This window comes from Salvelinus alpinus, chromosome 14 (assembly GCF_045679555.1).
Source record: "Salvelinus alpinus chromosome 14, SLU_Salpinus.1, whole genome shotgun sequence".
NCBI lineage: Eukaryota > Metazoa > Chordata > Actinopteri > Salmoniformes > Salmonidae > Salvelinus > Salvelinus alpinus.
In genome coordinates this window covers 27470042-27493833 of record NC_092099.1, presented here as the reverse complement: position 1 = coordinate 27493833, position 23792 = coordinate 27470042, and the positions used below count along the sequence as shown (strand labels likewise).

Sequence of the window (23792 nt, the reverse complement as noted above, 5' to 3'; positions counted from 1 at the left end):
CTTGCGGTCGGAGGCCAAGCAGTTGCCATACCAGGCAGGGATGCAACCCGTCAGGATGCTCTCGATGGTGCAGCTGATCTCAGGACCCATGCCAAATCTTTTTAGTTTCCTGAGGGGGAAAAGGCTTTGTTGTGCCCTCTTCACGTACATCAATCAATCTCACAATATCTCACAATATATTACAGTTATAAGCCAATTTCAGTGTTTGTATTTTATCTAGCTAAAAGGCCAGTCAATATGGGGCATATCAAGATTACCTACAACGTTTAACGATAGCCTTGATTTCTATGTGCAACAGAGCTCCCCTGATCATTTCTGATAAGATGGGCCAACTATTCCAAATCTTCCAGATTTATAAAAGCTTTTGACACTTCATTTAATTCAAAAATATTCATGATTGATTGATGCATTGCTTGCTGTTTGGGGTTTTAGGCTGGGTTTCTGTACAGCACTTTGTGACATCGGCTGATGTAAAAAGGCTTTATAAATACATTTGATTGATGTACGTTGTAAGCTGTCAGTGTTTGGTACAGGGTGTAGTGTTGGTTTTCTATGCTCTCTGTTAGTATAAAATCAGTGCACAAACGAGACCGGAAGTGTATAATTTGTGGCGTAAAACGGGTATTCTCACCAAAGATATTTATAAATAACCCAAGATAGTTCATGTGTGGGAGCAAATTAAGCATAGTGCGCAGAACATTGGCGCCTTGTAGCATATATTTGCATGTTTCCGTTAAGAAAAAAAGCGCGCGTGTGCACAAACTCCATTCGACTTTGCACTCCTAGACAACGCAATTTAAAAAAAAAAAAACTGTGGCAAAGCTTCAAGTCCATAAAACTTAGTGCACTGTGTTCGTAAAATATTATAGTTTTGGGAACAGACAAATTTATTGAGATCAGATGTTTAATTGATGAGGAAATTGGCAGAATGTTGGCCTAGTTCCATCCACTACCCGCTACTGGACTTCCTCTGACTATAATATTTGGTGGTGAGAAAACGTTCTAAACGGAGGCTTCAGCTTTATAGCCCATTTGACGTGTCTGGGTTACCCTTTCTGTCGGTGGTCCACATTTTACACTCTTTGGTTTAGTCGACATAATCGAAAATGGCGGAATACCTGGCGTCCATTTTCGGTACAGAGAAAGATAAGTGAGTAAAATGTTCTTATAGGCTTGCTTATTTGGTCAAACAATCATACGATCTAGGCCTACGATAACTTTTGCATTGCATTTGGCTGTCTAGGCTACTTACCTATGATATATCATGCAGCATTAGACGTTGTGAAACGTCAATATGTTAGCGTCTACTGTAGCTAGCTAACATTAGCATGGGGTAACATGTTGTTTGAACGTATGCACCGACCGTTCTTTTATAGCTCAATGGTGTGCACAGATGGATAAGGGATCTTTGATGTGTGTGTGCTGAGCAGTTTGCCAGTCCCACCTCTCTAAAAATGTGCATTAACTATATTATTGAAGTTAGCTAGCTAACCTGTTAAGACAATTTAGGCTTAGCTAGGGGCATTATTTCGTGTGAGACCAGGGAAACATGGGCAACTTGCTCTCTTTTCCAAATTAGCCAGCTAGGCTAACTATACCAATTATTTATTTAATCTGTGGCTATACATTCAGTAACTAGCTAACGATAACTAGTTAGCTAGCTCCAAGTCCCAAATTCCTCCACTGATGCCCATGTTGTGTATCCAAGTTAAATAAATTGAGACAATAAGTTAACTAGGCCGTTCACAATTTTTTTACGTTAGTTGATTATGGGCCCTAGTTATACCAAGGTAAAGTTGGGTTTTATATTCACACATTCGGACATTCAGCAGACATTATCCAAAAGCCATTTAAAATTGTAAAAAAATAATTGTCACGTTAAAAATAGATATGCTTTATTCTATTAATGTCTAGTATACTTTTAAACTTTTGTTTTGAATTTAAAAAATCCAGATTTGATGGAAAAACATACAATATTTAAAAGGCAATTTTAAAGCTGTATAAATCATTAACGTATTCACCCTTTGTCACAGTCATCAAACTATGTACGATTTATTCTATAAATGTCTAGCATACTTTTACAACCTTTGTTTTGAGGAAAAATTTCAGTTTTGACTTGATAGAAATGCATAACATCTATAAAATGCCATTTTAAAGCTATATAAATCAATAACATTTTCACTGATTATGACAATCATCAAACTAGGTATGATTTATTCTATAAAATGTCCAGTATACTTTTACAACCTTTGCTTTGAGTAGAAATTCCAGTTTTGATAGAAATACATAACATCTATCAGGGTTATCCTTGTATTATTTCTCTGTTCTATTATCATTACTCTATTTTATTATTCTAGTATGAGAGACACTAGATTCATACTATGACAGTTATTCACTTTAATAGGTACACATGTATTTGGCACAAGTCACGATTAAACTGATTTGGATTTCAAAGACTGACATTATTTGTACTTTTTTTTTTTTACCTTTATTTAACTAGGCAAGTCAGGTAAGAACAAATTCTTATTTACAATGACGGCCAACTGGGGAACAGTGGGTAAACTACCTTGTTCGGGGGCAGAAGGACATATTTTTACCTTGTCAACTCGGGGATTTGATCCAGCAACCTTTCAAATAAATAATGAAACATGCTCAATTTGGTTTAAATAATACAAAAACACAGTGTTGGAGAAGGAAGTAAAAGTGCAATATGTGCCATGTAAAAAAGCTAACGTTTAAGTTCCTTGCTCAGAACATGAGAACATATGAAAGCTGGTGGTTCAATATTCCCAGTTAAGAAGTTATAGATTGTAGTTATTATAAGAATTATGACGCGTTGACTATTTCTCTCTAAACCATTTGTATTTCATATACCTTTGACTATTGGATTTTCTACTAGGCACTTTAGTATTGACAGCCTAATCTCAGGAGTTTAGGCTTGAAGTCATAAACAGTGCTGTGAAGCAAGCATTGCTAAGAGCTGCTGACAAACGCAGTAAAGTTTGAATGAATGCTTACGAGCATGCTGCCGCTTACCACCGCTCAGTCAGACTGCTCTATCAAATCATAGACTTAATTATAATATAATAAACACAGAAATACGAGCCGTTTGTCATTAATATGGTCAAATTCGGAAACTATCATTTCGAAAACAAAACATTTATTCTTTCAGTGAAATAAAGAACCGTTCCGTATTTTATTCAACGGGCAGCATCCCTAAGTCTAAATATTGCTGTTACATTGCAGAACCTTTTAATGTAATGTCATAATTATGTAAAATTCTGGAAAATTAGTTTGCAACGACCAGGCGGCCCAAACTGTTGCATATACCCTGACTCTGCGTGCAATGAACGCAAGAGAAGTAACACAATTTCCCTTGTTAATATTGCCTGCTAATTTATTTTAACTAAATATGCAGGTCTAAAAAAATATTATTTTGTGTATTGATTTAAAAAAAGGCATTGATGTTTATGGTTAGGTACATTCGTGCAACGATTGTGCTTTTTCCGCAAATGCGCTTTTGTTAAATCATCCCTGTTTGACGAAGTAGGCTGTGATTTGATGATAAATTAACAAGCACCAGATTGATTATATGCAATGCAGGACAAGCTAGTTAACCTAGTAATATCATCAACCATGTGTAGTTAACTAGTGATTGATTTTATTTTTTTAACATTTAAGTTTAATGCTAGCTAGCAACTTACCATGGCTCCTTGCTGCACTCGCGTAACAGGTAGTCAGCCTGCCACGCAGATTCCTCGTGGAATCAATTCTTGACATTTAATCCTAGTAAAAATTCCCTGTCTTAGGTCAATAAGTTGGGTGAATTTTGGCCCATTCCTCCTGGCAGAGCTGGTGTAACGAAGTCAAGTTTGTAGGCCTCCTTGCTCGTACCTGCTTTTTCAGTTCTGCCCACAAATTGTCTATAGGGTTGAGGTCAGGGCTTTGTGATGGCCACTCCAATACCTTGACTTTGTTGTCCTTAAGCCATTTTGCCACAACTTTGGAAGTATGCTTGGGGTCATTGTCCATTTCGAAGACCCATTTGCGACCAAGCTTTAACTTCCTGACTGATTTCTTGAGATGTTGCTTCAATATATATACACATAATTTTCCTCCCTCATGATGCCATCTATTTTGTGAAGTGCACTAGTTCCTGCTGCAGCAAAGCACCCCCACAACATGATGCTGCCACCCCTGTTCTTCACGGTTGGTATGGTGTTCTTCGGCTTGCAAGTCTCCCTCTTTTTCCTCCAAACATAATGATGGTCATTATGGCCAAACACTTCTATTTTTGTTTCATCAGACCAGAGGACATTTCTCCAAAAAGTATGATCTTTGTCCCCATGTGCAGTTGCAAACCGTAGTCTGGCTTTTTTTATTTCAGTTCTGGAGCAGTGTCTTCTTCCTTGCTGAGCGGCCTTTCAGGTTATGTCGATATATGACTCATTTTACTGTGGATATAAATACTTTTGTTCCTGTTTCCTCCAGCATCTTCACAAGGTCCTATGCTGCTGTTCTGGGATTGATTTGCACTATTCACACCAAAGTACGTTCACCTCTAGGAGACAGAACGCGTCTCCTTCCTGAGCGATATGGCGGCTGCGTGGTGCCATGGTGTTTATACTTGCGTACTATTGTTTGTACAGATGAACGTGGTACCTTCAGGCGTTTGGAAATTGCTCCCAAGGATGAACCAGACTTGTGGACTACAATTTTTTTTCGGAGGTCTTGGCTGATTTCTTTAGATTTTTCCATGATGTCAAGCAAAGAGGCACTGAGTTTGAAGGTGGGCCTTGAAATACATCCACAGGTACACCTCCAAATGACTCAAATGATGTCAATTAGCCTATCAGAAGCTTCTAAAGCCATGATATAATTTTCTGGAATTTTCCAAGCTGTTTAAAGGCACAGTCAACTTAGTGTATGTAAACTTCTGCCCCTCTGGAATTGTGATACAGTGAATTATATGTGAAATAATCTGTCTGTAAACAATTGTTGGAAAAATTACTTGTCATGCACAAAGTAGATGTCCTAACCGACTTGCCAAAACTATAGTTTGTTAACAAGAAATTTGTGGAGTGGTTGAAAACAAGTTTTAATGACTCCAACCTAAGTGTATGTAAACTTCTGACTTCAACTGTATGTGTGCTTCTGTCAGAATTGTGGTCAAATGCATGTCAATTTAGCAATTGAACAAAAATCCAATTCAATTTGAAAATGTTCCTTATGGCAAAAGCATGTAACAGATTTTGGGTATTCCAGAACTGTAATTTACATGTAAATAAAGATAACCCTGTTTTATGTTTATAATACTGCAGATGAAATGCTCTGTGTGCCAGAGATGGTACCATTCAGCTTTTCTATGACAAATGACAAAGAAGGACTTCAACAAAACCAAAATAGATAATGATTTGATGGGGCCTCTTTGCTGCTTAAATTAGACACATATAAATAAAGGACTGTTGTGCCTTGTAACTACTTTAAAATGTGGAACTGTTGCACTAAAAATGCAGACATTGATTTGGCATACACTTTAAGATTGTAAACATTGTACAACTTTATGTAAACATTGTCTAACTTCATATAGAACGAATGGCACTTGAAATTAACATTTAAAGTTATTGCAAGTTATTTTATTTTTTTCTGAGACAATCACTGAATTAGTTGTTGATTTCTTCATCTTTAAATGCAATCTTTGAGTTTTTTTTGTATTTCTATCAAATCAAAACTGGAATTTCTACTCAAAGCCAAGTTTGTAAAAGTATGCAGGACATTTATAGAATAAATCATACCTAGTTTGATGTTTCTGTGACAAATGGTGAATTAGTTATTGATTTATACCGCTTTAAACAGCATTTTATGTATTTCTATAAAGTCAAAACTGGAATTTCTACTCAAAGCATACTAGACATTTATAGAGTAAATCATACCTAGTTTGATTCTGTCATCATTGAAAACATTGATTTATATAGCTTTTAATGGCATTTCATAGATATGTATTTCTATCAAGACAAAACTGGAATTTTTCCTCAAAACAAAGGTTTTAAAAGTATGCTAGACATTTATAGAATATACCATATCTAGTTTTATGTTTCTGTGACAATCAATTTATTTAGTTATTTGATGAATGATTGATTGTCAATGTACGAATGTGTGAATATAAAACCAACTTTACCTCGGTCCTAGTTATACTATCTGCTCTAGCTAGCTGATGTGACTTTGTTAAATCCAATGCAATTTGACTTTGAACATGCTGCTGTTTTCCAAACTTTATCACTTGATGGAAAGTTGCACATTTCATTTAATTTGCAGCTAGTTATGCATTTCAGGACTGTTTAGCTAGCTATTTATCTGCATTTTTCGTCCTTCAGGGTGAACTGTTCTTTCTACTTTAAAATTGGTGCCTGCCGCCATGGTGACCGATGCTCCAGGTTACATAATAAACCAACTTTCAGCCAGGTAAGTCAATTAGGTAAAGCAAACTTGTTTAAAATATTTGCTTCTACCAGATGTGCTGCATGAAAGGGAATAGCATGTGTAAAACTTCTCCTGCCAAGATGAAGTGGTTGTCATGCTCTAGGCTGGTTTGACAAATGGTAACCTCTCGTGGAACTATGCTGTATGACCAAATTATGTGAGATTTTAGTTCTGGTTTAACCAAGATTATTCAAATGGCCATTATCTTTTGTCTATCTTTGATCCAGTGATTGATGCTTTGTTTACCTTGTTCTTCTAAACAGACTGGAAAGGTTTATCAGCACTGGTTTTCAGATAGTGAAACAAAATAGTGGAATTGATTAACATTGAATTGGAGTGTTATTCAATGTTGTGTGAATAACCCTTTCCCCCACCATTAACATATTTTGATTCATTCTAGCAGAGAGATGGATGTGTATGTGGGCTTGTTTGTGCATCAGCTGATTCCTTTTGATGAAAACAGAAGGGCTTGTCAATAATCCTCTTGAATAATAACACTACTAAAAGATGAAAGTTTTGAGTTTGAATGTAGATCACTAAATATTGTACAAGTTAGTGTCCTAAATATATGAAACAGGAAGTGTGTTTTATGCAGCTATACTACTGACACAAGCACAGCGATATACACACTTCCTCCATTTTTGGTGGTCCAAGCCTGTTCAGCGGCCTCGCTTCGAATATCCAAAGCATTTTGTGCATCCCGCGTCTCAGTATACCAGACTAAAACATCTCAAACGACAGTGTCTCCCTGCTTTACCGTTTTTCTCTAGCTAGTCCATCATAAATTAACAGGTACTTTTTCTAACACCAATAGGACAAATAATTCCTAATCTTAGTAGGGCCAGGATGATACCAGTATCGCGATACTCGTTAGTGTCGTGGCAAGGAAACAAAACACAAAGCTGATTTTAACTTCGTCAGGAAAACAGCCCTAAGGTTGGAAACTAACATCATTATGGTGTCATCCAGAGTCACATAAAACATTTTCCCCAAGCTAAAGCACACAATATTTTACATACAGCAGGTTTTTAAAGGACCAAAGAGGTTGGTCTGCTTTTGTTTACATTTTTGCCAAGGATAACATATTGCGATACTGGCATTGTTACAACCCTCATTTTTAGGGAAATGTCTGCCCTGAATCTAGGTCATCCTCTCCTCCATCCCTTTCACTCGGTCACATTTTAAATATCTAAATAGCCGGAGAACTTGAATTGAGAGCTAGATTCACCCTGGGGTCCCATGAGTCGCTGTCTTACACTCCCTTATGTTTTTGGACAGTAATGCTCTTTTCTGTTTTTGTACATTTGTCACTACTCCAGCATTTTGGATGTAGAGGGCATTTTCATACATATCTGATTTACCCCCCCCCCCCCATTTGAAGATGTCATAACTGTTTGGTGAAATTTCACTTATAGTGTACCAAAGTAGTCAAAAGTTCAGTATATGGTTCCCATATTCCTAGCACACAATGTCTAGCTACATCAAGCTTGTGACTTTACAAACTGGATGCATTTGCAGATTGTTTGGGGTTATGTTTTTCCCAATATGAACTGAACGATGACTGGAGTAATTTATCATTCTAAGTGATTTAGAAGTGTTCAGAAACATTGAGTAAATAATCTTGACAATGCCACGATTAAGAAAAATCATGAACAATGACGAGTGAGAAAGTTGGAGGCTACAACAAAGCATGCTAACCTCTCACCATTACCAATAATGGGGTAGATCAGCATTGTTTGATCTTTGTCCCTCTAACTTTCTCACTCATCATCATTCACAATTTCATTCATGATTATCTGTAATCGTGGTAGCATTCACATTCATGTTGAGGTGTTAACAAACATCTATTTTTACTTACAATATGTGACTCCAAAATGACAATACATTATTCACCATTCACTTCCTGTTGGACAAAATATAATCTGAAACGCAACCTAAAAATGCATCCAACCAGTGTTGCCAACTCCTCAGTAAGGAAAGTAGCTATTGGCTGTCCTAGAATTCGCTAAATGACGTCATCGCCTGATTTGCATAAATGGCCATGTGCATGTAATTGTGATGGACGCTGTAGGAGAGAGGAATAACGTCGTGGGAGAGACAAAAAGTGAGTAAAAAACACCCTAAATATGTTTTGAACTACAAATTAACTTTCTTCTGTCGATTCTTGTTTTTTTTAATGTCACAATTTCAACCCTCCTTTAATCTGGGCTTGGGACCGGCAAAAGTGACCCAAAAGAGACACTCTGGCGGAGTTACTTAGATTTTTATTTAGGTTTTTTGTTTTTTAGCTTAGTTTTCTTAATTTAGTTTGGTTTTTAACCTTACGGTCCACTTAGGAGCCTGCAAGTCACAGTAAAAACATGAACATTTTTAACCATAACATTTTTTTTTTTTGTATACAATCTACATTCACAATCTAAATGGACCAAAAAGAGACAATAGAAAAAACTGTTAATGGCAATGTGAGAAAATTATGGTAACTAGTCTGGCCCTAATTCAGGTTAATTGTAAAAAAAATCAAAAAATGTAAGCCAGGGCGGGATCAGCCAGCGGCGGCTTCCCGCATGCGCGATTCATTTGCAGTCTGGACGAGGAGGGGTGAACATCTCCTGCTCTGACTGCAGCGCGAGGGCTGGGCCGCCTGTGAGTGCTTTGGGACGGGTGGGGCCCACGGCAGCACCTTCTGCTCGTTGAGAAGAGTAAGAACGATACGCAAGCACGTCAGTCTCCAAAAGTCCAATAACACCAGAAAAAGTCTCTAGATTTGTCGCTAGTCGCTTTTTTGAAAATATGTCGCTAGAGGGGTCTGAATACTCTGGATCCAACAAGTTTGTAGAGGCACAAGCTTGATGTCATTGTGTGCAAGGAATACCGACCAAATACTAAACTTTTGATTACTTTAATACACTATAAGTGACATTTGTTACATCTTCAAATGGGGGGACTAGATCTATAAAGAGCTTTCATTTCTAAACAGTAAATACGATGTGTATAAAAATACCCTCAAATAAAAGGTGATTTTATACTGTCACCTCATATGAAACATTTGATCTCAAATCCAACATGCTGGAATATAGAGCCAAATTAAAAATGTTAGCATCACTATCCACACACATGTGTACATAGTGGAGTGTAATTCAGAAACAAATCTTTCTCTACACATAAGATTGGATGAAAGGTGGCATGGCAATGCACTTCCCTCTGCATCTCCATTGTAATTGCTGGCCATGCCTTTTGCTAGAGATTCCATGCAGAAAGTTGCCTGCTTGAACAGACTGCAAATTGCTCTGGCCAGCCTCTGTTAGATCTGACCCTACCCTAGAGTGAGTTTTTCACTCTTTTCTCCAGGTTGTTGGCAGTCCTTTTTAGTTTTTTTGGCTAGATTATTGACATAGTCATGCGCCTGATGTCCCTCGTTGTAGGGATGTGACAACAACAACAAAACAAAAAAAAGAAAATTCCATGTGAATTCACAATGCAGCTCTGCTGCTGCTAGCAACTGTTTGGGTCTCATGGTGCGTTCCTTTCAGATGGTTAAGCATGGCACCTGTACTACCTCGAGGGGATGGGTTAAATGTGGAAGGCACATTTTGGGTTGAATCCATTCAGTTGTGCAACTGACTAGGTATCCCCAAATGTTAACAATGATGGCGTAGTGGTGGACAGTTGACTCAAAAATAATTGATTCCTTGTTTCCTTGCACATGAACGCTTATTTCTGAGTGTCAAGCAGAATCAACTCCTAAGATTCAGTATTTTTGGAACAGATGAGACTGATTTAAATTTGTTGCTGCACTTCCAACAACACAAGCATTTGCATTTTGGTCATTTAGCAGACACTGATACAGAGCGACTTACTGGAGCAATTAGGGTTAAGTGGCCTGTACACGGGCACATCAACTTTTTTAAACCTAATCTGCTCAGGAATTCGAACCAGCGGCCTTTCAGTTACTGGCCCAATGCTCTTAACTGCTAGGCTACCTGCCAAATATTTCATAGCTAGCTAGCGAGGGGTACCGTATAGGCGGGTCGGCCACCAGGCAGACAAGTTAGAACCGTGCACTAGGCTTATCTTTTGGCAATCAAATGCTGTATCTCGCAATTTCTTGGCGTGCAATGTCTCGCAACTTCAGTAAAGCAGGGCCTATCATCAATTAATAGGCTAGGATATTCTATACGCAACAGACCGAAGACGAAACACACGCATATGTCTTGGTAATCTCTTGCATGCCAAATTCACCAAAATCGCCTCAAGTTTGCCTCTTTCTCTCTGGTTTTATTTAAATTGCACAACTTTCCATGTCTTTATAGCCGATACAATAGCTAGCACTTTTCCACCAGTTGGCCTACTCTCTGCAATGGGTTGTCTGAAGTGGTAGGATTTATGTGGCCCGTTCCCATCTCAAAGTAAGATGTATCCCTCTCACTGAACAGATTATTAGAACATAGCACATACATACTCTAGGCTTCCTCTAGGTTTCCCTACAGCTCACCTTGCCTGCATGGGACAGAGAAAAGACACAAACTCCCCAGCGTGTCCACCGGTCAAGCACTCCTGCTTTATTTTGCCCTTACCCCTTCTACAGACTCAAGGTTCCTCTACATCCAGGGATTTGGTCCGCCACCCTCCTATAGGTTCTAGGTCTCGGGATTTTGTCTGCCCCCCTCCTATAGGTTCTAGGTCTCGGGATTTGGTCTGCCCCCCTCCTATAGGTTCTAGGTATCGAGATTTGGTCCGCCCCCCTCCTATAGGTTCTAGGTATCGGGATTTGGTCCGCCCCCCTCCTATAGGTTCTAGGTATCGGGATTTGGTCCGCCCCCCTCCTATAGGTTCTAGGTATCGGGATTTGGTCCGCCCCCCTCCTATAGGTTCTAGGTATCGGGATTTGGTCCGCCCCCCTCCTATAGGTTCTAGGTATCGGGATTTGGTCCGCCCCCCTCCTATAGGTTCTAGGTATCGGGATTTCTTATTTTATTGATTAAACCTTTTCACATTTTAGCAAGAGGGGCCAAACAGTCCTCTACCTTCAGCACCACCTGTGGGTTAAAAATAAATTCTGTTTTAGTTTGCTATATAGCCAGTTTTTTTGGGGGGGGGGGGGGGGGGGGTTTAGTTTTTGTATTTTTATAAACAATTTTTTGATTTTTCCCTCTGCAGACCATCGTGACTCAAAACATCTACCGTAACCCCCAAAACAGTGCGCAGACGGCAGACGGCTCCCACTGTAAGTGCCTCCGGTCCAGTCCTCTCAGCCCACCAGGTCATTCTAGCTCTCTCCCCCTCCTCAGATTTTAGGTCTGCGTCTCCACTGGCTTCCTGCAGGGCTTCGGAGGGTCTGTCTCAGCACTGGTAGCAGGGGGTACCACAACACTACCTCAACACTTTAGTATATCGCCAATCGAATCAATTTTTTTTTTTAAAGTATTTAAAAAAAATCTATTGCCATTCAGGAGGTCTAAGCCTAGGTGTAGAATGACATCCCCTGATAGTGACATTGAAAAGGACTCAAAAAAATAATGCCTTGATCCCCACAATTCACATTGGATCTTTACAGTGAAGTTATTATCCACAGGAAATCTCCTCATCGTACCTGTTTTCTAACAGTTATAGTGCACAGATGACTGACTTTAGGTATTTTTCAGGCGCTTTCAGAGAAGACTGACAACACACCCACTCCCCTAGTGCCCAACATGCGTTTGTGAATAGCTAGGTTTCCATCCAATTGGCGACATTTTATGCGAATATTCTAAAATCTGCGTAAAACAATGTATGCATTTTCCCCCATGAGATATTTTTCTGTTGCAGATGAAAGGCTGTGCGTGATGAGCGTGAACATAAAAATACCCTTTGCTGTTAAATGGGTTTCCATTGTATTTTCAACTCTACTGATGGTTTTCTCACAATAGAACGTGCGTTATAGCAAGTGTGCCCACTCTGGTATTGGCACGTGCGCTCTAGCAGCGCTATCTGCGCACCGTTGGCTAGAGCGCGTGTATAGCCTACATGATTACATTATTATTATTATTATTATTATGGACAAAAGAGCGAGATTATTTTTGTCAAACGGCAGCCAAACACCGATCATCATGTCACCAGAATAAGACTCTCGATATTTATTAGAAAGGAGCATCAAGCTCATCACCTTGCACTTTCACCACCCTGTGAAGTTCATCATAACTTATTTCATCTGTAGTCTAATAAACTGCATGCTTTACCGACGAGTCATAGTGGGAGGACCACACATGTCATCGCGTGACTCCCAAGTTGACTTTGATGTGATGGTTATTATATCAATATTTGCACTTAAAGTGTTTCCACCAGCATTTCTCGCATGATTAATTTTACCAACTCAAAAACATCCCACCTTGTCTAGCGTATTTTGTTTTGTCGACATTTGGAAAGTTTAATGAAAAATGTTTCCATCGGGCCTGTCGTGGCATTTATTTTATCCGACATGTACTTTACTCGCATAAAAAGGTTGGATAAGAACCTGGTTATAGACAGCAAAAAAATCTACATGAGTTACTGTCCAGACACAGAACAGTTTTGGATTTTAGTTTTAGCTCTTGCAATACTGCCGCCCCTATACGTTAGACTGATTCAGACGTCATCAGCCATATTGTAAATGTTACCCTGATGTTGAGCCCCAGCTAGCAGAGCTGATGCATTGCCACTCGCTTTCTCTAAGGTAAGTCGTGGGTTTGTGGTCTTGTTGCTGTCATGTATAACTGTTCTGTTTCTCAGCTGAGCAACTCAGAATGACTGGCAAAAAGTTAATTTTAAAAATGTATTAAAAGGAAGAAATGATAACTAGTAGTAGAAACATCTTGGCATCCAATCACCTATGATTCAGCAAGTTCTAGAGGTCATTTCAATTTTCGGTTGTATTGGATTTTCCACCATAATTTTCCATAGGCAAATATTGTCATGCTGAGATTTTCACTACTTCCAGCTCCATCTCTTTCAGTGTGGACCAGTCCCATGGATCATCTTAACCTCTTTCAGTCATTCCTTCCTACCCTGTTCTGGGCCTGGTTGGGGCACAAGTACACAGTTTTGAGGGGGGGGGGGGTGGGAGTAAATGCACCTATTTAACTACCATTTTAGAAATCTGCCTGAAACTATCTCAAAAATGTACATTTTGTATTTCAGACCATTGCCCTCTTGAACATTTACCGTAACCCTCAAAACACTGCCCAGTCTGCCGATGGTTTGCGCTGTAAGTTTCCCACTTGTTAACAGAGACCTGTGGCACAAAATGTTATTATTTTATCTTTCTCTTCATTTGCCCACACTTCCTTTTGGGGGTGCCATCTGTCCTCTATCTGACATGTTAAGATTTATCCCTTAAACATGATCAGTGATATACATTCTCTGCCCTTTAGTGCTGTAATATACATGTAATAAAACAGGTACTAATGTTAAGTAAAACAAACCATGTATACTACCATTCTGGTGCTATGTAGTCAGTGTAACTGAAATAGTCCAAATTATGTTTTGATGCATAAAGTATGTTTCTATTAATTCAAAATCTAACACGTATTCTAGGAAAACATTTTATTCATCATTGTTTCAACTACAGCTTCACTCACAAAACACTTTTTATTAATTATATTCTAGAGGTTAACCCTGCTCTAGTCTCAGGTGGTCAAACTAATTTAGGATACATTTTTAGTTTTTTATTGTACTAAATGTGATTTGACACATGGGGTGTGATTTTGGTGAGTTGAGTGACTGACATTTGTGTTTAGGCCCCAGTGAGTCTCATTCCTTAGCATCAATTGACGGCTGTATTGTCTGTGCCAGACCGTACCATTACTACTTAGCACTCACTGAATGTAACTAAAATTAGTCTCAAGACTGTCCTCTCATAATGGTCAAATGTCCAGTCTTACTGTTGTCCTTGGTGTGCAGAGGCACAATGAACATGTTTTTCGCATTGACCCTTTGCCTCCGGACAGTATTGTCTTTGCTGTTGTCCTTATTTCATATGTACTGGACTGTGTGCTATTAGATTGAATACATTTGTAATTCAGTTGTCCAGACTCCTAGGTGTTAGAAATATTTATCTTGTGCATGTAGTTTATGAAACCACAATGCTGATGTCACCTACTGTAACACATTGACTGGTCCCTGATGTGTGAGTTTCTCCCCTGTGGCCACTAGGTGCCGTCAGTGATGTGGAGATGCAGGAGCACTATGACGAGTTCTTTGAGGTGAGTCAGTGATGCGTCAGCGTGCGGTAGTAAGCCCATTTGAATGGTGTGGATGATGCAATTCAGGTCTACCTTGCTTCTCTTCCCCCTCCACACAGCCCATGTGGGAATCATTGTACAAAATACTGAAACAGAATAGAAATGTGTTTTTAGCATGTGTGGGAAATGCACTTTGAATTCAAATCCATTTGAAAAGTATTGTCTGTATTCACCCTTTTCTGTCAATCCCATTCTCTCCCTTGGTTTCTCTTGCTGTAGGAGGTCTTCACAGAGATGGAGGAGAAGTATGGAGAGGTGGAGGAAATGAACGTGTGCGATAACTTGGGAGACCATCTGGTCGGAAACGTATATGTGAAGGTGTGTCACTGACTGTGTGTGTAATGGTGGGTTTTGTGTACATTTGTTGACAAAACACGGTCTTCCTCTTCTCATTCAATCACACTGTCATTCTCAGCCTCATTAGAACCTACATTTGCACACACACTAACTCGGTGATGGTCTTTGTGTAGTTTCGTCGTGAAGAAGACGCTGAGAAGGCAGTGATGGATCTGAATAACCGCTGGTTCAACGGTCAGCCCATCCACGCCGAGCTCTCTCCCGTTACCGACTTCAGAGAAGCCTGCTGCCGCCAGTACGAGATGGGGTCAGTACTCCACCGCAGGACCACACGTACACCATTTTCAGTTCAACATTGCATTGGTTGGGTTATTTCAACTATATAAATGCTGTAGCAAGGCTAATTCCTACCAATGGCACCAAATCCACACACCTTTCTCTCTGTTACACAGATTCGATTTCTTCATACAAGAGTTGCTGCACCACCCATCCCCAGTGCACTAACTGAATTCTCGCTCTCTACAGGGAGTGCACTCGAGGAGGCTTCTGTAACTTCATGCACCTGAAGCCCATCTCTAGGGAGCTGAGGAGGGAGCTGTACGGACGCCGCAGGAAGAGGGGGTAAGCTCAGGCTCTGAGAGTCAACGCTAATCATAAAACTTATGCTGCTTTCAAGTGTTCTCCAGAATGCACGTTTCTGCTGTGATAAAGTTTTTCACGTATGTTTGAGTGGGAAAGTTCTCATTTTGAGTTTAACTAGCTTCTTTTTCCCCCCTCTCTTCCTCAGAGGGGGGCATCATTCTCGCTCCCGTTCCAGGGAACGTCGTTCGCGCTCGAGGGACAGAGGAAGGGGAGGTGGTGGAGGTGGACGCGACCGCGAGAGAAGGCGCTCCAGAGACAGAGAACGCTCGGGAAGATTCTAAACCGAGCATCTACCAAACAGCCACCCCTCCCATCTCCATTATCACTCTCCATCCTTCCCCAAATCCCTCTATCCTTGCCTCCATTGCGGCTTATCAATTCACCCTTGGCCCTTTCATGTAATTGTGTCCCAATGACAAATTAATTGGAATATGTTGGACTTGTTTTTTTTTCCTTATAATTTTTATTCAAGAAATGGAACACTTTCCTTTTCAATAAAAAAAACTATATGATTTGTACACTTCTATCAATTTCTTATAAATAGTTACTCTGGAAAACAGAAAAAGTAATGTTTTTATAGTGAACAGCAATGAGTAATTGTTGTCTTGAGTCATGCTCTAGACTGGGCTTACTGTAAGTGAGGGAAGTTAAATACTTCCCATAGACTCCTCCCTGATTCCCAGTAACTTGACTCCCTCAGCTAATTTCTCACTCAGAACATGCGCAGCTGTGAACTGAGTGTTCACTTGGCTCAAAAAGACAGTTGCCATAGATATGAAGGATTATCTCCTAACCCATAACCATATCATACTCCTTTTTTTTCCAGTTTCCCATGCCAACACTTGCCTGTTTGGATTATGTCTACAAGTACATATTATTGACTGTGTTGACCTGTAATTTTGGATAAATGGACTTGGCTGGAGAGGACTCAAGGCCATGGTGTGGTTGAAGTAACACATTTAATACTGAATTCTTCTAGGTACATGTATTTACATTTAATATGAGAATGACAAGAGTGTGCAAAGCTGTCATCAAGGCAAAGGGTGTTTACGTTGAAGAATCTAAAATATATTTTGGTTTGTTTTAATACTTTTTTGGTTACATGATTCCATATGTGTTATTTCAAAGTTTTGATGTCTTCACTATTATGCTACAATGTAGAAAATAGTACAAATAAAAACCCTTGAATGAGTAGGTGTGTCCAAACTTTTGACTGGTACTGTAAGTAGTTTCCATTCAGAATTGACAGACGCACAGTGCCAGAGACAAGAATGCTGCCCCAGATGCAGAATTTCATATGGGAAGTGAACATGAGGTGGATGCAAAGTCTGAAAGTCAACTTTCATTTCAAACAGAAACCAAGGCTTTGTTCAGTGTGTGTTGGACTACAGGCTTTATGATTTACAAAGCACTCCACCTATCAATGACACAATATCCCATTAGTTTAACATGGTCTCTTCACCTCTGTACAGAGAACCCTATACAGTAATTGCCAGTACATCATGGTTGTTATTAAGTTTGATAACAGGAAGGCGGCCTACGTAATGGTTGTCTTTTTGTGCTGAAAAACAAATGTTATAGCTTGTTGAGAACCTGTACCATCATTCTTTAAACAGCATGCAGAAATGTCAAACAGGCTGGCTGTACCTACTCATCGGTAGACAGTGTTATACAACACCATTTAGAACAGCGCACGGGTGGGAAGGATAGAGAAATCTTGAGATGGAAAAATGTATGTCTGTAGGGAAATTGTATACACGTTGATGTTAGATCTTGTGTGAGGTGTTGGAAGCGCTACATCTGGTTGTGAGTGGTTGTTAAAGTCACTGTAAGAATGCTTTGACTTGGCCTCCCAGATTAGACTGGAAGGGTGAGCTGGAACAGGGTGGGCTGTGTCCAATGATGTATACAGTGCATTCGGGAATGTATTCAGAACCCTTGACTTTTTCCACATTTTGTTACGTTACAGCCTTATTCTAATATGGAGTCAATAGTTTTCCCCCCTCATCAATCTACACACAATACCCCATAATGACAAAGTAAAAACTGGTTTATAGACATTTTTGCAAAAAAACTGAAATATCACATGTAAGTTTCCAGACCCTTTACTCAGTACTTTGTTGAAGCACCTTTGGCAGCGATTACAGCCTCAAGTCTTCTTGGGTATGACGCTACAAGCTTGGCACACCTGTATTTGGGGAGTTTCTTCCATTCTTCTCTGCAGATCCTATCAAGCTCTGAGGTTGGATGGGGAGCGTTGCTGCATAGCTATTTTCAGGTCACTCCAGAGATGTTCGATCAGGTTCAAGTCCGGGCTCTGGCTGGGCCACTCGAGGACATTCAGAGACTTGTCCCAAAGCCACTCCTGCGTTGTCTTTGCTGTGTGCTTAGGGTTGTTGTCCTGTTAGAAGGTGAACCTTCACCCCATTCTGAGGTCTTGAGTGCTCTGGAGCAGGTTTTCATCAAGGATCTCTCTGTACTTTGCTCCGTTCATCTTCCACTCGATCCTGACAAGTGTCCCAGTCCCTGCCGCTGAAAAACATCCCCACAGCATGATGCTGCCACCACCGTGCTTCACCATAGGGATGGTGCCAGGTTTCCTCCAGACATGGCACTTGGCATTCAGGCCAAATAGTTCAATCTTGGTTTCATCAGACCAGAGAATCTTGTTTCTCATGGTCTGAGAGTCTTTAGGTGCCTTTTGGCAAACTCCAAGTGGGCTGTCATGTGCCTTTTACTGAGGAGTGGCTTCCGTCTGGCCACTCTACCATAAAGGCCTGATTGGTGGAGTGCTGCAGAGATGGTTGTCCTTCTGGAAGGTTCTCCCATCTCCACAGAGGAACTCTGGAGCTCTGTCAGAGTGTCCATCAGGTTCCTAGTCACCTCCCAGACCAAGGCCCTTCTTCCCCGATTGCTCAGTTTGGCCGAGCGGCCAGCTCTCGGTAGAGTCTTGGTGGTTCCAAACTTCTTACATTTAAGAATGATGGTTGCCAGTGTGTTCTTGGGGACCTTCAATGCAGCAGAAATGTTTTAGTACCCTTTCCCAGATCTGTGCCTCTTTTCAAATCATGTCCAATCAATTTAATCTACCACAGGTGGACTCAAATCAAGTTCTCAAGGATGATCAATGGAAACAGGATGCAGCTAAACTCAATTTCGAGTCTCATAGTAAAAGATCTGAATACTCTGCCTACCTGGCAGTCCCAGAGAGCAAATCAAGTGCACCTATAGGCCTACCGCTGGCCAATCAGATAGCTCAGATCACCTTGTCTGCACAGTTTCCTCGCGTCATAGACTGTGCGCACAGCAAAGCTGATAATGTGAGGTTTTAAAAGGTTTAAAACCATGACTTGAGAGACTCAACGAATACATCAAAGATCTGCAGTTTTCATGAGTAAGTTCATGTTTAAGTTGTTATTCAGCACTGTCAAACGCTAACTTCCGCTCACGCTACAACCAGTACTGCAGCTGCAATGAAGGAGTATAGCAAAGTGCTTTGATAAGCTTCAGTTGTTATTATTAGCGGCTTGTGTCTTTTTTAATATCGAGGAATATTTTACTTTCTCTGGTCATAGGAGTAACAACATGAATTGGCGCAGAAATAAGGACAGTGAGTCGGGTCAGAGGAGGCCTCAACGCTGCTCCCTCCATCAGTTGCAGGCCATCGGTATATAAAAATTTAAAACGCTAATTATTATGCTCACTCAGCTGTGCCTCACAAGTAATACAAGAAATGATCTATTACCCGTGTGATCATATACAGTGCGTTCAAGTATTCATACCCTTTGACATATTACACATTTTGTTGTGTAACAGCCTGAATTCAAAATTGATTAAATATATTTTTTTCTCTGCCATCTAAACACGATACCCAATAGTGAAAACCAATTTTTTGACATTTTTGCACATTTGTTGAAAATTTAATTAAGAAATATATAATTTACATCAGTATTATTTACACCCCTGAGTCAACGTTAGAATCACATTTGGCAGCGATTACGGCTGTGAGTCGTTCTGGGCAAGTCTCTAAGAGCTTTGCATGCCTGGATTGTACAATATTTGCACATTCTTCTCTTAAAGCTCTGTCAAGTTGGTTGCTGATCATTGCGAGACAGCCGAGACAGTCTTGCCGTAGATTTTTTTACATCAAGTTTTTATTATTTCAATTCATAGGATTCATACAATAAATTTATAGACCTTTTTTTTTTTTTATCCCCACCCCACGCCCCACCAGCGATCTGAAAGCATGCAAAATAAATCATTAGATAAAAACAAATACATTTATATTACATACTAAATCTACTGAACAATACATCATATAGTCTCAGAAATAGTATTCAATTATTTATACACATTCATGGATGTCAAGGTCCGTTGGTTAAGAGTTCAGAAATGTACGCTACTGCTTTTTTCTATGTGTCTAGAGTGGACACCTTGGCCCTGTGGATCCTGGCTGTGGAGAGCTCCATAAGTACAATTTCCTTAAATGTGAGCAGCCATTGTCGCAATGGTAACTGATGAGGTGGATTCCGCAAACAGCTGTGGTTTCTGCCAACCACACTCTCCGTTGGCGTTCTGACAAGTGCAAATCAGAGTCATCACAAAGCAGCATCACTATTGGATCTAATGGTAGAATTTTATCTATAAGTACAGAGATGACATTGTTGACTTTCCCCCAGAATTCAACCAGATGCTGAAAAGTACCAAGGTCCCCTGTGGTGCAGAACACACATAATGGCAATGGACTGATACCCATGTGATGTCTTTTTTGAGGTGTTAGATAGGTTATATGGCAAAAGTAAAAATGTATTAATTGGTGATTGGGGTTTCTAGGTGACAAAATGTTATATTTGGAACTGCAAGTCCACCTAATGCTTTTGTTCATTGTAGTGTTGCATATTTAATCTGTGGTCTCTTTCTCCCCCAAATGAACTTCTTTATGACAGAGTCAAGTTTAGACCAATAGTCTACAGGAGGAGGCAGTGGAAACATGGAACTCATAAAATTGATAGGAGAGAGGACAATCATTTTAATAATTGAGATTCTAGCATGCAAAAAAGTGGACATAGCGGACCGTCTTTTTATGTATTTTTTGATATTTTCAAAGGTTTCTAAGTAGTTCTTCCTGCAAGTTGTGTGAATAGAGGGGGTTATGGTAATGCCTAAGTACAGTAGGTGATTTGTTTCTTCACTGGGATCATGGGTGGTAGTTGCACGCTTCCCATAGCTGAGTTAAGACGCAGAGCTGATTTAGACCAGTTGATCTTGTAACCAGACCATGAGCTGAATGCTGTTTAAATAGACATTATTGGCTGGAGAGATTTCTGAACGTTTGCGACGTAGAGCAGTATGTCATCTGCATACAGAGAAATTGCTTGTTCAGTTTGTTTGATTTTGATATGTGATGAAGGCTAATTTTTACGTATGCTTTGTGCCAGCGGTTCAAGAGCGCACTGCCCTAACCCATCTGGACAAGAGGAATACCTATGTGAGAATGCTGTTCATCGACTACAGCTCAGCATTTAACACCATAGTACCCTCCAAACTCGTCATCAAGCTCGAGACCCTGGGTCTCGACCCCGCCCTGTGCAACTGGGTACTGGACTTCCTGACGGGCCGCCCCCAGGTGGTGAGGGTAGGTAACAACATCTCCACCCCGCTGATCCTCAACACTGGGGCCCCACAAGGGTGCGTTCTGAGCCCTCTCCTGTACTCCCTTTTCACCCACGACTGCGTGGCCATGCACGCCTCCAACTCAATCATCAAGTTTGCGGACGACACTACAGTGGTAGGCTTGATTACCAACAACGACGAGACGGCCTACAGGGAGGAGGTGAGGGCCCTCGGAGGGTGGTGTTTTAGGAAAATAACCTCACCCTCAACGTCAACAAAACAAAGGAGATGATTGTGGACTTCAGGAAACAGCAGAGGGAGCACCCCCCCTATCCACATCGACGGGACAGTAGTGGAGAGGGTGGAGAGTTTTAAGTTCCTCGGCGTACACATCACGGACAAACTGAATTGGTCCACCCACACAGACAGCGTTGTGAAGAAGGCGCAGCAGCGCCTCTTCAACCTCAGGAGGCTGAAGAAATTCGGCTTGTCACCAAAAGCACTCACAAACTTCTACAGATGCACAATCGAGAGCATCCTGTCGGGCTGTATCACCGCCTGGTACGGCAACTGCTCTGCCCACAACCGTAAGGCTCTCCAGAGGGTAGAGGTCTGGACAACGCATCACTGGGGGCAAACTACCTGCCCTCCAGGACACCTACACCACTCGATGTCACAGGAAGGCCATAAAGATCATCAAGGACAACAACCACCCGAGCCACTGCCTGTTCACCCCGCTATCATCCAGAAGGCGAGGTCAGTACAGGTGCATCAAAGCAGGGACCGAGAGACTGAAAAACAGCTTCTATCTCAAGGCCATCAGACTGTTAAACAGCCATCACTAACATTGAGTGGCTGCTGCCAACATACTGACTCAACTCCTGCCACTTTAATAATGGAAAAATTGAAGAATTGATGTAATAAATGTATCACTAGCCACTTTAAACAATGCCACTTCATATAATGTTTACATACCCTACATTACTCATCTCATATGTATATACTGTACTCTATACCATCTACTGCATCTTGCCTATGGCGTTCTATACCATCACTCATTCAAATATTTTTTTATGTACATATTCTTATTCATTCCTTTACACTTGTGTCTATAAGGTAGTTGTTGTGAAATTGTTAGGTTAGATTACTCGTTGGATATTACTGCATTGTCGGAACTAGAAGCACAAGCATTTCGCTACACTCGCATTAACATCTGCTAACCATGTGTATGTGACAAATAACATTTGATCCGAGTAAAAACCCTGTTTTAGGTCAGTTACCAGATCACCACTTTATTTTAAGGATGTGAAATGTCAGAATAATAGTAGAGAGAATGATTTATTTAAGCTTTTATTTCTTTCATCACATTGCCAGTGGGTCAGAAGTTTACATATACTCAATTAGTATTTGGTAGCATTGCCTTTAAATTGTTTAACTTGGGTCAAACGTTTCGGGTAGCCTTCCACAAGCTTCCCACAATAAGTTGGGTGAATTTTGGCCCATTCCTCCTGACAGAGCTGGTGTAACTGAGACAGGTTTGTAGGGCTCCTTGCTCGCACACACTTTTTCAGTTCTGCACACAAATGATCTAAAGGATTGAGGTCAGGGCACTGTGATGGCCACTCCAATACCTTGACTTTGTTGTCCTTAAGCCATTTTGCCACAACTTCGGAAGTATGCTTGGGGTCATTGTCCATTTTTGGAAGACCAATTTGCTACCAAGCTTTAACTTCCTGACTGATGTCTTGAGATGTTGCTTCAATATATCCACATCATTTCCCTCCCTCATGATGCCATCTATTTTGTGAAGTGCACCAGTCCCTCCTGCAGCACAGCACCCCCACAACATGATGCTGCCACCCCGTGCTTCACAGTTGGGATGGTGTTCTTTGGCTTGCAAGCCTCCCCCTTTTTCCTCCAAACATAATGATGGTCATTATGGCCAAACAGTTCTATTTTTGTTTCATCAGACCAGAGGACATTTCTCCAAAAAGTACGATCTTTGTCCCCATGTGCAGTTGCAAGCCGTAGTCTGGCTTTTTTATGGCGGTTTTAGAGCAGTGGCTTCTTCCTTGCTGAGCGGCCTTTCAGGTTATGTCGATATAGGACTTGTTTTACTGTTTAAATAGATACATTTGTACCTGTTTCCTCCAGCATCTTCACAAGGTCCTTTGCTGTTGTTCTGGGATTGATATGCACTTTTCGCACCAAAGCACATTCATCTCTAGGAGACAGAACACGTCTCCTTCCTGAGCGGTATGACGGCTGCGTGGTCCCATGGTGTTTATATTTGCGTACTATTGTTTGTACAGATGAACGTGGTAACTTCGTTTGGAAATAGCTCCCAAGGATGATCCAGACTTGTGGAGGTCTATAAAAAAAAATCTGAGGTCTTGGCTGATTTCTTTTGATTTTCCCATGATGTCAAGCAAAAAGGCACTGAGTTTGAAGGTGGGCCTTGAAAGACATCCACAGGTACACCTCCAAATGACTCAAATGATGTCA

At 40.6% G+C, this 23792-nt stretch overlaps 1 protein-coding gene across 6 annotated transcripts; it reads left to right on the top strand.

Moving 5' to 3' along the window:
- Positions 1-739: 739 nt before the first annotated feature.
- On the top strand, positions 740-16866 carry LOC139538684 (splicing factor U2AF 35 kDa subunit). Of its 6 annotated transcripts, XM_071341030.1 has the most exons (10): positions 750-1150; positions 4650-4789; positions 6375-6462; positions 11638-11704; positions 13633-13699; positions 14647-14696; positions 14955-15053; positions 15206-15339; positions 15558-15653; positions 15820-16866. In XM_071341030.1, the coding sequence occupies exons 6-10, from the start codon at positions 14667-14669 to the stop codon at positions 15953-15955; spliced, it is 495 nt and encodes a 164-aa protein (XP_071197131.1). In that variant the 5' UTR covers positions 750-1150; positions 4650-4789; positions 6375-6462; positions 11638-11704; positions 13633-13699; positions 14647-14666; the 3' UTR covers positions 15956-16866. The 6 variants fall into 6 exon arrangements, with proteins under 6 accessions (XP_071197128.1, XP_071197129.1, XP_071197127.1 ...); XM_071341029.1 differs by lacking the exon at positions 4650-4789; XM_071341032.1 differs by lacking the exon at positions 11638-11704 and having other exon boundaries at positions 1133-1150.
- Positions 16867-23792: the final 6926 nt, after the last annotated feature.

Coding starts and splice junctions, on each gene's coding strand:
- LOC139538684 (XM_071341027.1), top strand. CDS start 1,107: ATGGCGGAATACCTGGCGTCCATTTTCGGTACAGAGAAAGATAA. Junction 15,054..15,205: donor TCGGAAACGTATATGTGAAG/GTGTGTCACTGA, acceptor GTCTTTGTGTAG/TTTCGTCGTGAAGAAGACGC. Junction 15,340..15,557: donor TGCCGCCAGTACGAGATGGG/GTCAGTACTCCA, acceptor CGCTCTCTACAG/GGAGTGCACTCGAGGAGGCT.